This window comes from Oncorhynchus kisutch, linkage group LG18 (assembly GCF_002021735.2).
Source record: "Oncorhynchus kisutch isolate 150728-3 linkage group LG18, Okis_V2, whole genome shotgun sequence".
NCBI classification, from domain to species: Eukaryota; Metazoa; Chordata; class Actinopteri; order Salmoniformes; family Salmonidae; genus Oncorhynchus; species Oncorhynchus kisutch.
In genome coordinates this window covers 50510100-50527951 of record NC_034191.2, presented here as the reverse complement: position 1 = coordinate 50527951, position 17852 = coordinate 50510100, and the positions used below count along the sequence as shown (strand labels likewise).

Genomic DNA, 17852 nt, shown 5'->3' with positions numbered 1-17852 from the left:
CCCAATACCTTGACTTTGTTGTCCTTAAACCATTTTGCCACGACTTTGGAAGTATGCTTGGGGTCATTGTCCATTTGGAAGACCCATTTGTGATGAAGCTTTAACTTCCTGACTTATGTCTTGAGATGTTGCTTCAATATATCCACATCATTTTCCCTCCTCATGATGCCATCTGTTTTGTGAAGTGCACCAGTCCCTCCTGCAGCAAAGCACCCCCACAACATCATGCTGCTACCCCCGTGCTTCAAGGTTGGGATGGCGTTCTTCAGCTTGCAAGCCTCCTGCCTTTTTCCTCCAAACATAACGATGGTCATTATGGCCAAACAGTTCTATTTTTGTTTCATTAGACCAGAGGACATTTCTCCAAAAAGTACAATCTTTGTCCCCATGTGTAGTTGCAGACCATAGTCTGGCTTTTTTGTGGCGGCTTCTTCCTTGCTGAGCAGCCTTTCAGGTTATGTTGATATAGGACTCGTTTTACTGTGGATATAGATACTTTTGTACCTGTTTCCTCCAGCATTTTCACAAGGTCCTTTGCTGTTGTTCACTTTTCGCACCAAAGTACGTTCATCTCTAGGAGATAGAACGCGTCTCCTTCCTGAGCGGTATGACAGCTGCGTGGTCCCATGGTGTTTATACTTGCAAACTATTGTTTGTACAGATGAACCTGGTACCTTCAGGCATTTGGAAATTGCTCCCAAGGATGAACCAGACTTGTGGAGGTCTACAATTTTTATTCTGAGGTCTTGGCTGATTTCTTTTGATTTCCCCATGATGTAAAGCAAAGAGGCACTGCGTTTGAAGGTAGGCCTTGAAATACATCCACAGGTACACCTCCAATTGACTCAAATTATGTCACTTAGCCTATCAGAAGCTTCTAAAGCCATGACATAATTTTCTGGAATTTTCCAAGCTGTTCAAAGGCACAGTCAACTTAGTGTATTTAAACTTCTGACCCACTGGAATTGTGATACAATGAATTATAAGTGAAATAATCTGTCTGTAAACAATTGTTGGAAAAATGACTTGTCATGCACAAAATAGATGTCCTAACCGACTATAGTTTTGTGGAGAAGAAATTTGTGGAGTGGTTGAAAAAAAGTTTGAATGACTCCAGCCTAAGTGTATGTAAACTTCCGACTTCAACTGTATCTGACCAAATTATGAAAGACGAGCATTGTAATTTTGAATTCCATGAAGTAAGTGTGGAAAGAATTATTGTTGTCTATCAACAATGACAAGCCACCAGGGTCTGACAACTTGGATGGAAAATTACTCAGGATAACAGTGGATGATATTGCCACTCCTATTTGCCACTCCTTTGCCACTCCTTATTCAATTTAAGCCTACTAGAAAATGTGTGCCCTCAGGCCTGGAGGGAAGCAAAAGTTATTCCTCTACCTAAAGATAGTAAAAGCCCCTTTAATGGCTCAAATAGCCGACCAATCAGACTGTTACCAACCCTTTGGAAACTTTTGGAAAAAATGGTGTTTGACCAGATACAATGTTATTTTACAGTAAACAAATTGACAACAGACTTTCAGCACACTTATAGGGAGGGTCATTCAAAAAACATAGCACTTACGCAAATGGCTGAGTGAAATTGATGATAAAAAGATTATGGGGACTTTTTGCTCGACTTCAGTGCGGCTTTTAACATTATCGATCATAGTCTGTTGCTGGAAAAACGTATGTGCTATATTGTGGATAAAGAGTTATCTGTCTAACAGAACACAGAGGGTGTTCTTTAACGGAAGCCTCTCCAACAATATCCAGGTAGGATCAGGAATTCCCCAGGTCAGCTGTCTAGGCCCCTTGCTTTTTTCAATCTTTACTAACGACATAAGTAAAACCTTTGTATGCGGATGACTCAACCCAGCGACTGAAATGACTGCAACACTAAACAAGGAGCTGTAGTTAGTTTCAGAATGGGTGGCTAGGAATAAATTTGTCCTAAATATGGGACAAATTATTCACTAAACCCTAAACCATATCTTGTAATGAAGTCTGTGGTAATTGAGCAAGTTTTTAATTAATTAATTCCTTTTTACCCATTTTTCTCCCCAATTGGTAGTAGTTACAGTCTTGTCTCATCACTACAACTCCTGTACGGACTTGGGGGAGTCGAAGGTCGAGAGCCATGTGTCCTCCGAAACACAACCCAACCTAGCCACACTGCTTCTTGACACAATGCACAAGCCAAACCAGAAGCCAGCCGCACTAATGTGTCGGAGGAAACACCGTACACCTAGCGACCTGGTCAGTGTGCACTGTGCCCAGGCCCGCCACAGGAGTCGCTAGTGCGCAATGAGACAAGGATATCCCTGCCAGACAAACCCTCCCTAACCCGGATGACGCTGGGCCAATTGTGCGTCGCCCCATGGACCTCCCGGTCGCAGCCGGCTGCGACAGAGCCTGGGCTCGAACCCAGAATCTCTGGTGGCACAGCCTTAGACCACTGCGCCAACCGGGAGGCTGTAATTGAACAAGTTGAGGAGACTAAACTGCCCTGTATTGAAAACTGTCATGGTCAAAACATATTGGTACAGCAGTTACTAGGATGGGGAGAAGTCTGTCCATAAAAAAGCACTACTCTGCATTCTTAACAGCACTATCAACAAGGCAGGTACTACAGGCCATAGATTTGTTGCACCTGGACTACTGGCTAACAAAATATTTTATTGAAACAAAGTGTGTACCGAGAGTCAGTAGGTACAGTTTCACAAAGAGGGACTTATGAAAATTGCAATTATCTCAGAAAAGGGTAGCACTGCTGGCCCTTGAATGTACACAGAGAGCTAACATTAATATGTATGTCAGTCTCTCCTGGCTCAAAGTGGAGAAGAGATTAACTTCATCACTACTTGAATTTGTGCGAGGTATTGACATGTTGAATGCACAAGCTGTCTGTTTGAACTACTGGCACAAGGCTCGGACACCCATGCATACCCCACAAGACCAGAGGTCTCTCCACAGTCCCCAAATCCAGAACAGACTATGGGAGGCACACAATACTACATAAAGCCATGACTACATGGAACTCTATTCCACATCAAGTAACTCGTGCAAGCAGTAAAATTAGATTTTAAAAACAGATAAGACACCTTATGGAACAGCGGGACTGTGAAGCAACACAAACATAGGCACAGACACATGCATACAAACACACGATAACATACGCAGTATAGACACAGGTACACATGGATTTTGTTGTTGATATGTGGTAGTACAGTAGGGGTTTGAGGGCACTTAATATGTTGTGAATGTATTGTAATGTTTAAAAAATTGTACTACTGCCTTAATGTTGCTGGACCCCAGGAAGAGTAGCTGCTGCCTTGGCAAATACAAAGCTGTGTTTTCCAAGGCAGCCAAAATGTTCCTGACTCGTTCGCTGGAGATGCGTCAACATCTGTTGGCCGGATCACCTTGAATGTGCCCAGTCCCTCAACAACTCCCTGACGTCCAGAACCTGCTTGTACAAAACCTTCTCCAGGTTCCTGTGGACAACACAATCCTCTCTGTCAGGATTATACCATACTAATTATGCTAATAGAATTGACACTGAGTGTACAAAGCATGAAGAACACCGTCCCAATATTGAGATGTAACCCCCCCCCCGCCATTTTGCCCTCAGAACCGCCTCAATTCATCGGGGCATGGACTCTACTCTAAGGTGTCGGCCCATGTTGTCTCCAATGCTTCCCACAGTTGTGTCAAGTTGGCTGGATGTGCTTTGGGTGGTGGACAATTCTTGATAAACACGGGAAGCGGTTGTTGAAAACCTAGCAGAGTTGCAGTTCTTGACACAAACCGGTGCGCCTTGCACCTACTACCATACCCCGATCAAAGGCACTTACATATTTTGTCTTGCCCATTCACCCTCTGAATGGCGCACATCATTGTGTAAGAAAATTAAAGGGATTACCATAAACTATAATCAACTGGCTAATAAATACTTTAATGAAACAAAGTGTGGAAACAGAGAGTTAGTCGGTTCAGTTTCAGCTATATCAGTTTAAACAGCTGAGAGTAGCACTGGTCCATTTATTTATTTTTGTTTTACCTTTGACTAGGCAAGTCAGTTAAGAAAAAATTCTTATTTTCAATGACGGCCTAGGAACAGTGGGTTAACTGCCTTGTTCAGGGGCAGAACGACAGATTTGTACAGCTCGGGGATTTAAACTTGCAACCTTTCGGTTACTAGTCCAATGCTCTAACCACTAGGCTACTCTGCCGCCCCATAGCGCCACAACATGTAGCAGAGGCCACTCGTTATCGCACTACGGACCAGAGCTAGACATGGAACAGATACATTTAAGGCAGGTTTGTCATGCAGAGAAACATTAGGCCTCATTCGCCATCATTCAACATGTTTTAGAAGAAGAAAGGATGTAATGCAGTAACAATTTAATTAATTAGCATTCCATACAGTAGTAATAGTTGGTCTGAGACTATCCATAACAGCAATTACTTATTCAACGCTGAGTGTTACAACAGTATTTCCTCTCGGGCCAACAAGCATAATGAATTACATAGCTTACATCTGTACGTACCTGGTCCATTACATCAAGCAAAAGTTTATTTAAGATAATTACATACATTTCAGCGTCCAGTTTGTGCTCTTCGATGCTGAAATTCGAACTGAATTTCAACAGTTATATGCTTCCATATTGAACAGGTTTACACTAGTAAATGTACAGCCTTGGGGAATATGAAGATCATAAACAGCAGCACTTGAGTTCATTAACCATGCATTGCATTCCCTTTCATGTCAAAGGAGCAGAATTACATGCACTAAGTCGTATTGATACTGTAGTACGTATAGTGGGTATGAAAAATCGTGCTTGATTTAAGAACGTGGAGATGCAAAGCTCCATTGCAGGGGGTATACTGTACGGTGTCAATGCTCCGTTATTTAAAAAAAAAGGGTGGTAGGTTCACTGCAATGTTGCGGAGATACGCGGATGCACGACGATGATGATGGTCGTCTGATAGTTGAGGTGTCTTCCTGGTCCCGGTTACATCTTTCTCATCTGGGCCATCAGCTCTTCTAGACTCTGTTCTGTTTCCTCCACCGTCTCCCCTCCTGACACCCCGGTCTCCTGGAAAAGGAGGACAGAGGTCATGATTAGTTCAAACTGGCTTGAGATGCCTCCTTGAGGTTGTACCGGTTACTTCCACTGGCCCAGAAATAGTGACTTAGCTTGTTTGTACTTGTACCATACAGAGTAGCTTATATAACAAACTTTGCCTACTTAGTCATCACAGGAGGCTCATAATAATGGCCGGAACAGAAAACATAGAATGGCATCAAACGCATGGAAATCATGTGTTTGATACTATTCCACCTAATCTGCTCCAGCCATTACCGCGAGCCAGTGCTCCCCAATTAAGGTGCCACCAATCTCCTGTGGTAGGCGTTATGACCCTCAAGGGGCTATGCATTGTCTGCGTTCATCAAAAAAACTAAAAGAATATCATAGGATTTTTTTATGAGGTTTGGATGGTACTGACCTTCTCAGGGATGGTGTAGGCCACAGTGATGCCTTCTGGGAGGTCGGGGACGGGGCCTGAAGCCGCATGGAGTTCCTCTTCTGTCTGCTCCGACACCAGCTCAATACCTGACAGAGCAACATAGGTCAGTAATGGTACCTAGACAGGATCACTTACTATGGACAATACATTGAGGCAATATCAACGCTCCAGCTACACTCACCCCAGTCATTCTCCTCGTGAACCACTTCCTCCTCCACCACCTCCTCTACAACCTTTTTTGGTCGCTCGGCCTCTTTCTTCTGTGGACCACAAAGCACGCACACCACTGAATTACAACTGTACCCGGTCCTGTACACACCCCAGGTCATGATGGGTGAAGTAGAGAGACAGAGAAAGAAAAAGGAGGAAAGGGCCTCCTTGGTCAGTCACCTTATAGTCGTCCTGCTGTTTCCTGCAGTAGCGGTCATCACATGTGGGGTTGGCCTTCATGGCCATAGTGGGGAAGAAGTCCTGCATGGCGTTGTAGCCCAGGTAATGGCTGACTGTGCCAAACTTCAACAGGTACCTGAGGACCATGAATCACTGTTAGGATATTTTCATAGGCAACCCCGTTATGGGTCTTTGTGTTGGGCTATGATCAGGGTCGTATTCATTAGGCCACACCGTCGCAAAATGCTTCTCGACAGAAAACAAAGCGTTGCCTATTGGACAAGTTCCGATAGTGCCTCTGTTTCAGTGTTTTCTTCCATGTGGGGCCTAATGAATATGACCCATGTCCATTTACAAACAAATGTAACCCAGATCTTACTTGAGGACGTTTTGGACCAGGATCCCTGCCACCACACCCATGGTGGTGGGTAGGCTGGCAGCACACACCCCCTCCCTCTTCAGGGTCTTCTCATCAATGTTGGCCGCCACCACCAGGGGAGGAGCACACTGTCACAGGGACAATCAAAGCTTGTGTTTGCAACGTGCCATCCGTTTCGATTAAAGTGACTGTCCGGTACTTTTGTATACTTTTCGGTAGTTCTAAAAGTAGTGCCCATGAGCCAAAAGTGGTCCCCGAAAATTGAGTCCTGCATCACATATGTGCAGATGTGTGCGCCACGTCATTGCTCTCGCTCTGCTGGGTGTGATACTTGCTAGCTGTCACTCAAATGGCGAGGGGCTGAATCTCATTGGCTGGAAGTCAAATTGGGGGGGGGGGGGGGGTGTAGGGAGAAATGGCAAAGCTTTGAAAAAACAGTCGCTTTCAAACTGGGGTTGCGTGGCTAATTGAGGTAAAATATGAACTAGACATCGACACATCCAGCCCAAGGCAGAAGGTTTAAAAGAGACTTAGTAGTCGCCAAAGTACCAGAGCATGTCTTTAAGTAAAACAGTGATATTGCAAATGGTACCCTTTTTCCTATATATTGCCCTACTTTTAACAAGAGCCATATTGGCCCTGGTCAAAACAATTGTTTTGCCCTGGACATAAATAGGGAAAAGGGTGCCATTTGGGACCCATCCTAAGTGTGTGCTGTGACGTACTGCGAAGCAGGCCGTCTCCCCCGGGATGATGAGCTGGATGTGTCCAGACACAGCGTTCTCACTGACACCCGACTCCATCCAGATCTGACCCAGCTCGTTACACGCCTAGAAACGAGAAAATGACCAACATACATCATCTGATCTTCACCAACTCAATACTGTATGTTTTATTGTCAGGGAATGAGGAATATATATATTTTAGTACTGACTGCGTTGATGGCCATCCGGGCCTCAAAGTTGTCCACACAACTCAGAATCAGGTCTACGGCCTTTCCTTCCTGAAGCGCCCCATAACTGAGACAACACAGAGTACTTAGAAACAGAATGACCATGTGGCGATCACGTGGACATTTCAGAAGTTATTTGTGTTATGGTAGATCTTGAAAGTTGAACAAAAACAACCCCTTCTTCTAGATTTATTGGTGTGATCTGTATGTGTTTACTTCAGAGTTGTCCTCATCACGTAAAGTAAAGCATCCAATGTCATACGGTAATGCAATTAGTTGTTCAACTTGAAAGTCAGAGAACTGAGAGGCAAAACTGTCATGCTGTATGGGAAAGCACAGTGGAGCAATTCAATACTGAAAATGCTCTGCAGAAATTACCACAAAAGCAGTATTATACGGAACTTATGAGATAGGGGAGGACAAGTTCTCACCTTATGCGATCCATGAAATGTGCAAAATGTTCCATGGTGGTGATGTTGTAGTTGTGGGTCTCAAACTGCACATCTGGGTTGATATTCCTGTTGACAGAACGTAAAAACATGTAAGCACCGTATCGTGACGTTACATAATATAAATCAGACCAGTGGTACGTTTAGCAGGACACAATGTTGTGGAATGTTCAGATGTAAATATATGACGCAGGACCAACATCTCTGACATGTAGAATGAGGATTTATGTTGATGACATTTTTATTCTGGCAATGTTCCACAACGTTTGCCTACTGAACGTGGCCCCTCAGGTCACTACTGTACCTGAGTGTGTGTTCAGCTGCCTCTACTTTGCTGAGGCCGGCCTGGTGAGGCTGGAAGAACAGCCTGTTCATATTGGCCAGCTCCACTTTGTCATAGTCAAACAGGATGAGCTGTGCAAAGAGATGATATGGCAACAAGGCAGAATGACTCGGTGTATGTTGCATTGATGGACGTTGTCCATCGGAAACATAAAGGTTGAAAACGAATGATATAAAGATATGTTGATTTAGTAACGTGAAGTTTGTATTACCTTACCAATGCCACATCTTGTGAGCATTTCTGCAGTCACACTTCCAACTCCTCCAACACCCACCACAGCTACAGTGAACGTCCTGATTTTCTGTTTAACAGTAGAATTTGTAGAATTATCAAGCTGTTTAAAGGCAGTCAACTAATTGTATGTACACTTCTGACCACCTGAATTATAAGCGAAATAGTCTGTCTGTAAACAATTGTTGGAAAAATGACTTGTGTCATGCACAAATAAATAAATAAATAAACGCATGCCCATTTTTGTCATATTAGATCGGTGTTGGGTTTTAAAATTCCATAATTTCAGGACTCCTCCTATAGGGATTTATAGAAAGCCTCAGAATATTGGGGACATTGTGCAACCTTCGATGTGTATCGGATAACAATATAACATACGATTGTATCTTACCTCGTAATCTTCAACAATGCCCATTCGCTTCAAAGCCATCAGACGACTGCAAGGTAAGAACGCGAGGTAAGCAGTTTACACCATATGCCGGTATGTGGCCCTTATTTCTGGGGTGTCAACCACATCATGTACTCTCTTATGTATTCATGATCACAAATTACTCAATTTGCGGCAGTTAGATTTCGACAGCTACATATACCTGTAAGGGTTTGAATCCACTACTTCTGCACTCATTTTGTCGATCCTTGGTCTGTGATGAGGTTGGTTGTTGTCGGCAGTTTCCTCGGCACACATCGCCGTACATCGCTTTTGCTTACACTTGATCAACTCATTCTCAAGCTCCCTCACTCGCAGCTTCAGCTCTTCGATTGAGGTCATGTTTCTATAAAAGGAATAAGCCACACTACTCCGTTGTTCAAGTGTAAAATGCCTGGATTGAAAAGCCTTGACAATCACATAAAGACTACAAGCGACGGGCTAGTACACGTCTACACAGCTCGAATCAGCTGGCAACCCGAGTTTCTGTAAATACAGTCCGGGTAGAAACAAGCTGCGTTGAGTATAAAAAAAAAAGTCCTATAAATACATGATCTCTACGGCATCTAAAAATTCGACCATCGGTCAGTGTGTGCCATCAGCAAATCTGTGCATTTACCGATCTGTGAGATGAGCTCAGTCACTCTTTTGTAGCGACGTTTTACAGAAAACCGCCGGACTGCGCAAAGTTTGATCTGCAAAACACTGACGCTCACCTCCTTTGACCAAAACGAAACCATTCGACTTTCCATATTGTACGAGATTTGCTAATTCGTTCAACTTTATGACTTTGACAAATAATTAATCCACACTGAAATATGGAAGACCAAACAGCAACTCCTGTTCGGGAGCAACACAGGTTCAACACGGTCAATCTTCAGCGATATCTGTCTGGAAAGACACGAGGGGTGTCCAACAACGACAGGTTCACTGTCAGACAATACAGGTATGCTCACCTTTTATCTGAAGTGTTCCAGTTCCATAGAAATGAGCATACTTCGTAAAATGGAGTGAATCACTGTCCATGCCTTCCGTGTCTGATCATTCCAGTGCTGGACAATCCAACCCCACCTTCCTTATCCAGACCCCTTCTGACAGCTATGTCCTGAGAAAGAAACCGCCGGGTATGCTTCTGCCAGGGGCTCACAAGGTAGTTATGATGCAAAACCTTCTCAATAATTAGATAAATAATGAGCAAGAACAGTAGTAAAAGGCACTGTGCTCTTTGACACAGTTTTAGTTGTTTTAGCTGTATTATTTCTCTCCGGTAGAGGGAGACAAAGTTTAACGTTACAAGTACAGTGAAATGCCTTGCAAGGTCTAAACCCAACACAATATCAATGTAGTACTAAAAAAAACAGCACAAGGTAGAACAAAACACACGAGAAATAAAAACAAGTGAAACACGAGAAAGTAAGAATCTATATACAGGGACCATATTTCCAATGTGCAGGGATAGGCTACTTGAGTGGTAGAGGTAGATCTGGATAGGAGTAAGGTGACTAGGCATCAGTGGTGGAGAAAATACCCAATTGTCATAATTTAGTAAAAGTGAAGATACCTTAATAGAAAATGACTAAAGTAAAAGTGAAAATCATCCAGTAAAATTCAAAAAATATTTGGTTTTAAATATACTTAAGTATCAAAAGTAAATCGATTTGCTAAAATATACTTAAGTATTGAAAGTAAAAGTATAAATCATTTCAAATTCCATATATAAAGCAAACCAGACGGCACCATTTTCTTGTTTTTTTTAAATTTATGTATAGCCAGGGGCACACTGAGACATAATTTACAAATGAAGCAGACCAGAGGCAGTAGAGATGACCAGGGATCTCTTGATCTCTCTCTCTCTTCTCTTGATAAGTGTGAATTGGACCATTTTAAGCATTCAAAATACGAGTACTTTTGGGTGTCAGGGAAAATGTATGGAGTAAAAAGTTTATTATTTTCATTAGGAATGTAGTGAAGTAGAAGTAAAAGTTGTAAAAAAATATATAAATAGTAAAGTACAGATACTCCAAAAAAAAGACTTATTAGTACTTGAAAGTATTTTTACTTAAGTACTTTACACCACTGCTAGGCATCAGGATAAATATGTGTGTTAGTGTGCGTATATATGTAAAGTCCTGTGAGTGTGCATGGAGACAGTGCAAAATAAATATGTAAATACAAGGGTTAACGCAGATCGTCCATGTAGCAATTTTGTTAGATATTTTAGCAGTTTTATGGCTTGGGGATAGAATCTGTTCAGGAGCCTGTTGGTGTCAGACTTGATGCACGGGTTCTGCTTGCCGTGCGGAAGCAGAGAGAACAGTCTATAGCTCGGGTCCTTGGAGTGATTAACATAAAAAAAATATATATATATATATATATATATATATATATATATATATATATATATATATATACACTAATATGAACCCCTCCACCACCCCCCTTCTTCTTCGGAGGACAAATATCTTAGTTTTTACAGCTTTTTTGCTGTTTTCTTTTTTTTACAGTTTTGTCAATGCTTGGGATAGACTAGAGAATGTAGTAATAATACCCCAACAAATTGCTTTTGATTGTGTACATTATGTAATGTATGCATTACTTGTATTTATTTGGAAGCATTGACATTTGTGGCAGCCCGTCCCAACCAAGGCTTATGTCGAAAAATCCCAACAGTTTCTTTTTTTTAGTACAAACATTTAGTTTCAGAGTGCCAAAATGGCATATCATACACTGTATGCATGTGAAAGTATGCTGCTTTAAAAGTTGATACATTTGTTATCCCACTTAGCAGACAAGTAAGAGAAAAAAAAATGTCCTTGAAAGATTATGTGCTAGAGAGCTCTACTTTGTTTACGCCCCCATTCAGCATCTCCTATAAATGCATGGTATACTCCTCCCCTTATCTCAGCCAATCATGGCTAGCCAGGAAGGATCCTGCCTTTCTCCCTATATAGACATGGCAGCACTGCTTCTAGCACCTAAGCAACTTTGCAGTGTTTTTTTGTGTGTTATTGTTTCTTACATTATTAGCCCAAAACTTTTTGTGTTATTACATTTAAAAAAATACAATAATAATCATAATTTTTTAAATAAAAAAAATTCATTTCGCTACACTTAAAATACAGTGCCTTGCGAAAGTATTCGACCCCCTTGAACTTTGCGACCTTTTGCCGCATTTCAGGCTTCAAACATAAAGAAATAAAACTGTATTTTTTTGTGAAGAATCAACAACAAGTGGGACACAATCATGAAGTGGAACGACATTTATTGGATATTTCAAACTTTTTTAACAAATCAAAAACTGAAAAATTGGGCGTGCAAAATTATTCAGCCCCTTTACTTTCAGTGCAGCAAACTCTCTCCAGAAGTTCAGTGAGGATCTCTGAATGATCCAATGTTGACCTAAATGACTAATGATGATAATTACAATCCACCTGTGTGTAATCAAGTCTCCGTATAAATGCACCTGCACTGTGATAGTCTCAGAGGTCCGTTAAAAGCGCAGAGAGCATCATGAAGAACAAGGAACACACCAGGCAGGTCCGAGATACTGTTGTGAAGAAGTTTAAAGCCGGATTTGGATACAAAAATATTTCCCAAGCTTTAAACATCCCAAGGAGCACTGTGCAAGCAATAATATTGAAATGGAAGGAGTATCAGACCACTGCAAATCTACCAAGACCTGGCCGTCCCTCTAAACTTTCAGCTCATACATGGAGAAGACTGATCAGAGATGCAGCCAAGAGGCCCATGATCACTCTGGATGAACTGCAGAGATCTACAGCTGAGGTGGGAGACTCTGTCCATAGGACAACAATCAGTCGTATATTGCACAAATCTGGCCTTTATGGAAGAGTGGCAAGAAGAAAGCCATTTCTTAAAGATATCCATAAAAAGTGTCGTTTAAAGTTTGCCACAAGCCACCTGGGAGACACACCAAACATGTGGAAGAAGGTGCTCTGGTCAGATTAAACCAAAATGGAACTTTTTGGCAACAATGCAAAACGTTATGTTTGGCGTAAAAGCAACACAGCTCATCACCCTGAACATACCATCCCCACTGTCAAACATGGTGGTGGCAGCATCATGGTTTGGGCCTGCTTTTCTTCAGCAGGGACAGGGAAGATGGTTAAAATTGATGGGAAGATGGATGGAGCCAAATACAGGACCATTGAAGAAAACCTGATGGAGTCTGCAAAAGACCTGAGACTGGGACGGAGATTTGTCTTCCAACAAGACAATGATCCAAAACATAAAGCAACATCTACAATGGAATGGTTCAAAAATAAACATATCCAGGTGTTAGAATGGCCAAGTCAAAGTCCAGACCTGAATCCAATCGAGAATCTGTGGAAAGAACTGAAAACTTCTGTTTACAAATGCTCTCCATCCAACCTCATTGAGTTCGAGCTGTTTTGCAAGGAGGAATGGGAAGAAATTTCAGTCTCTCGATGTGCAAAACTGATAGAGACATACCCCAAGCGACTTACAGCTGTAATCGCAGCAAAAGGTGGCGCTACAAAGTATTAACTTAAGGGGGCTGAATAATTTTGCACGCCCAATTTTTCAGTTTTTGATTTGTTAAAAAAGTTTGAAATATCCAATAAATGTCGTTCCACTTCATGATTGTGTCCCATTTGTTGTTGATTCTTCACAAAAAAATACAGTTTTATATCTTTATGTTTGAAGCCTGAAATGTGGCAAAAGGTCACAAAGTTCAAGGGGGCCGAATACTTTCGCAAGGTACTGTATCATCTGCTAAATGTGTCTGTGACCAATAACATTTGATTTTATTTATAGCTCAGTGCGGTCTCCTTGGCTAAACTAGGCTCGTCATTTAACATTTGTATTGATATTTACGGATCCCATACAAGTTTGCAATTAAGGCACATGAAAGTTCACATGTTCAAGAAGGCATTTCTGCAAAACCCCCCCGTTGGGCTGTGGGATCACATATTCTGTTTTCTGTGTGTGAGGTGGACAGGGAGTATCGAGTGCAGAAGGCCCTGTTCTCTGCTGGGTTCCCAGTACCCCAGCCACTGCTACACTGCACTGACGCAGAGGTGATCGGAACCGAATTCTACCTGATGGAGCATGTACAGGTCGGTCAATGCTGCACAGTGCACAAACTTGTGTGAGCCTTTAAAATGCACCGTTGAGCTGTAGTAGGAGTTACACACAAACTCTCCCTCTGTTATGTCTGGTTGATGAGCGCGGTATTACGTTTTGTATATCGTTTGGTCAGATATCATTGTGTTCCCCTCTCTGTGGTGTAGGGGCGTATATTCCAGGACCTGAGGCTCCCAGGGGTGAGTGCAGCGGAGAGGGCAGCCTTGTATGTGTCTGCAGTGGAGGTTCTGGCCCGTCTTCACTCCCTGGACCTAACCTCCTTGGACCTAGAGGGGTACGGGAGAGGGCCTGGCTACTGCAAGAGACAGGTAGAAGATAGATATCCTCTACTTATTCCCGTTCCATTTTCATTCCACCCCCTTTCTATTCCCATTTGCATCCCACTTTGGTCTTAAAATATCATTTTCACTTTGACCGTTTATTACCCAAAAGGTGTCTACCTGGACAAAGCAATACAGAGCAGCTGCCCACAAAGAAATTCCCGTTATGGATAAGCTCTCTGATTGGCTGTTGAGCAACCTGCCCACCAATGACAATGAAGTGGCCCTTGTCCATGGGGACTTTCGAGTGGACAACCTGATTTTCCATCCTACTGAGGTTGAAACATGGCTTGAAGCTTACATTAAACAGTAATAATACTGTAAAACATATTAGCATTTTTATAGCACTTTTCCTAAAGTGTTTTTCATTGTATATGAGACTAATGTTGTAGAGGAAGTGGATGACTGAAGTGTGCATATCTAATAGACAAATGTTATCTTTCTCTCTAGGCTCGTGTGGTGGCTGTGTTGGACTGGGAGCTCTCCACCACGGGCCAGCCAATGGCAGACCTGGCCTACTTCCTGATGCCCAACTATTTGCCCAGCGGCCTCAGCCTCCTCAGCTGTATGGGCAGCCTGAGGGGTGTGGAAGGTATGACCTCTGAGCTCTTATATCTGACACAGATCTAGGATCAGCTTACGAGCTCTAAACCCTAACTTAAACCATTAAGCAAGAACGCAACGTAATCCTACTCTGTTCTCTACAGCTTGGATTTTATGTGGCCTGATTTGATTTTCATCTGTGTAATGCTATTGATGAACTTTCTCTATTTATTTCCAAATGGCCAGGTATACCTTCTCCTGAGGACCTGATCTCCATCTACTGCCGGTGCCGAGAGATCCCATCTTCTCTGCATCAGCTCAACTTCTACCTGGCCCTCTCGGTCTTTAAGATGGCAGGGATCGCTCAGGTTTGGCTCACACTCTCTCTTTCTCTCACTCTCACACACACACACACACACACACACACACACACACACACACACACACATAATATGATAATATAAGATCAGTGGTGATAAAAGTAAAGATACCTAAATATAAAATAACTCAAGTAAAAGTGAAAGTCAGCCAGTAAAATACTACTTGAGTAAAAGTCTAGAAGTATTTGGTTTTAAATATACTTAAAACCTCTTAAAGATTAGCCCCTTTTTTTTCTCCAATTTTCGCCTAAAATGACTAACCCAAATCTAACTGCCTGTAGCTCAGGCCCTGAAGCAAGGATATGCATATTCTTGGTACCATTTGAAAGGAAACACTTTGAAGTTTATGGAAATGTGAAAGGAATGTAGTAGAATATAATACAATAGATTTGGTAAAAGATAATACAAAGAAGAAAAAAAAACGTTATTTTGTATTTTTTTTGTATCATCTTTGAAATGCAAGAGAAAGGCCATAATGTATTATTCCATCCCAGGCACAATTTAGATTTTGGCCAGTAGATGGCATCAGTGTATGTGTAAAGTTTTAGACTGATCCAATGAACTAATGCATTTCTGTTAAAAGTTTTGAATCAAGACCGCCCAAATATGCCTAATTTTGTTTATTCAAAATGGCGCACTCTCCACAAATAATAGCATGGTATGTTTTCACTGTAATAGCTACTGTAAATTGGACAGTGCAGTTCGATTAACAGGAATTGAATCTTTCTGCTAATATCAGATATGTCTATGTCTTGGGAAATTCTCTTGTTACTTAAAACTTCTTCGGGATCGGTGTCTCCTTCCACGGGGCGGTTTAGCTAACGTAGACTGATGCGATTAGGGTGAGGTTGTAAGTATCAAAAGTAAATGTAATTGCTAATATATACTTAAATATCAAAGTAAAAATAGAAATAATTAAAAATTCCTTTATATTAAGCAAACCACACAGCACTATTTTATTTATTTTATTTATAGATAGCCAAGTGCACACTCCAACAATCAGACATCTCTACAAATGAAGCATTTGTGTTTAGTGAGTCCGCCAGATCAGAGGCAGTAGGGATGACCAGGGATGTTCTCTGGAAATGTGTGTGAATTTGTCAATTTTCCTGTCCTGCTAAGCATTCAACATGTAATGAGTACTTTTGGGTGTCAGGGAAATGTATGGAGTAAAAAGTACATTATTTTCTTTAGGAATCTGGTGAAGTAAAAATGGTCAAAAATATAAATAGTAAAGTACAGATACCCCCCCAAAACGACTTATTAGTACTTGAAAGTATTTTTACTTAAGTACTTTACACCACTGGATAGGATGCACCTTTTCACTGATGGCACATGATGGCCATTGAAATGCCAGATGGACTGGTGTAAATGAAGGAACACGCATATGTGCACACACACACACACACACACACACACACACACACACACACACACACACACACACACACACACACACACAGTAGTTGTTTTTTGATGCTCTCTCTCTCTGTATCTCTCAACTTGTCATCTCTTTGGCACTGTTTGGCTGAAGAGGCAGCTAATGAGCTCAAACTATTCCCAGGTCCACATTCTCATCTATCTCATCAAGACGCACACACACACTTTGTCTTATCTGCTTTCATTATCTTTATTCTGTACCTGAACACGGCAAACCAAAGCAGACTCCTGTGTTATGATCTATACAAATCATTATTTTTCATCAATCAGCTTTCATCTGTCTTTGACACCATTTTGCCTCTTTCTTGCTGATAATACTATCTTACTGATAGAGGACTTCCTAGGACTGAGATATTTCTCTAGACTGTCTCTGCTCACAGAAGATCTGGTCTCTGTGTGTCTGTGTGTATGTCTGTAACCCCTTCCCCCCCCCCCCCTCTCTCTCTTTCTCTGTTATAGGGGATCTATGCGCGCCACCTCCTGGGCAATGCCAGTGCTCCCAATGCTGCCCAGTTTGGCCAGAGTGTGGAGCCGTTGGCCCAGGTTGGGCTGCAGATTGCAGAGAAGTATGTTGGTTGACATGATACTAAAACTACAGTCTAACATCTCATACTAGCGCCTGTATGTATTATGGTGTGAAATGGTATGTTTGTGCGTGTCTGGCTGTTTGTAGCCCCTCCAGGTCGGGCCCTGCTGATGCCAGACTGTTCCTCCAGACTGCTAAAGGCCAGGCTGTCCACCAGCAGGTCACAGAGTTCATGAAACAACACGTGCTTCCTGCTCAGCAGGTCAGTTGAAAGGTCAGGGGTCAAGAGCAGAGAAGACAGAAGGAGGAATTACAGAGCACTGTATGAGTCAGAGTGGCGGTCAGGGTAATGAGGTACAGAGAGTGCTGGAGGGAGCAAGCTAAGTGCACTCACACTTACATCCGTCAACAAAGAGACAAAATTGTTCATTCTGTCACATGCCTCATAAAGAGCATCTGGGACGTATTAAATGGAAACAACATAGGATACAAGACAAGCGCTTGTAGAAGAGCTGAGGATTCCATATCCTCATTGAGTCGGTCTCTTCTGTGGGCATTATACATTTCTGTCTGAAATGTACTTTATTGTGAAGTTGCAACCTCCTGAATTAGTCCACGCTTTGTATATTCACCAGTGGATGACTGACTGTTTTGTTCCCCAGGAAGTATCAGAGTACTACTCTAAACACGCCCACTCGCCCCAGAGATGGCACCCCCCCCAGGTGATAGAGGATTTGAAGGTAAGGAAGGACATGGTGGGGGGGGGGGTGATGTTGGTGTTTTTTGATGGTCAGCTCTTGTAGAGTGTTT

At 42.2% G+C, this 17852-nt stretch overlaps 2 protein-coding genes across 3 annotated transcripts in view; one reads left to right on the top strand and one right to left on the bottom strand.

Moving 5' to 3' along the window:
• Positions 1 to 3939: 3939 nt before the first annotated feature.
• LOC109908774 (ubiquitin-like modifier-activating enzyme 5) lies at positions 3940 to 9964 on the bottom strand. 2 transcript variants are annotated; one of them, XM_020507465.2, is made up of 13 exons: positions 9663 to 9964; positions 8870 to 9052; positions 8671 to 8716; positions 8260 to 8349; positions 8010 to 8119; positions 7688 to 7774; positions 7239 to 7323; positions 7030 to 7134; positions 6305 to 6432; positions 5926 to 6061; positions 5717 to 5795; positions 5515 to 5621; positions 3940 to 5102 (listed from the first exon to the last, which is right to left on the bottom strand). In XM_020507465.2, exons 2-13 carry the CDS (start codon positions 9046 to 9048, stop codon positions 5019 to 5021), a joined length of 1236 nt encoding a protein of 411 aa, XP_020363054.1. In that variant the 5' UTR covers positions 9049 to 9052; positions 9663 to 9964; the 3' UTR covers positions 3940 to 5018. The 2 variants fall into 2 exon arrangements, with proteins under 2 accessions (XP_020363054.1, XP_020363053.1); XM_020507464.2 differs by lacking the exon at positions 9663 to 9964 and having other exon boundaries at positions 8870 to 9289.
• The window catches only part of LOC109908773 (acyl-CoA dehydrogenase family member 11), a 57264-nt gene continuing 48629 nt past the window's right edge, over positions 9218 to 17852 (top strand). The window contains exons 1-10 of the mRNA XM_031796246.1: positions 9218 to 9652; positions 9757 to 9856; positions 13680 to 13805; positions 13980 to 14141; positions 14266 to 14430; positions 14604 to 14745; positions 14943 to 15064; positions 16976 to 17082; positions 17190 to 17304; positions 17705 to 17782. Of these exons, the coding sequence (XP_031652106.1) occupies positions 9525 to 9652; positions 9757 to 9856; positions 13680 to 13805; positions 13980 to 14141; positions 14266 to 14430; positions 14604 to 14745; positions 14943 to 15064; positions 16976 to 17082; positions 17190 to 17304; positions 17705 to 17782 (1245 nt within the window). The 5' untranslated portion in view covers positions 9218 to 9524. The remainder of the gene's footprint in view (positions 9653 to 9756; positions 9857 to 13679; positions 13806 to 13979; positions 14142 to 14265; positions 14431 to 14603; positions 14746 to 14942; positions 15065 to 16975; positions 17083 to 17189; positions 17305 to 17704; positions 17783 to 17852) is intronic.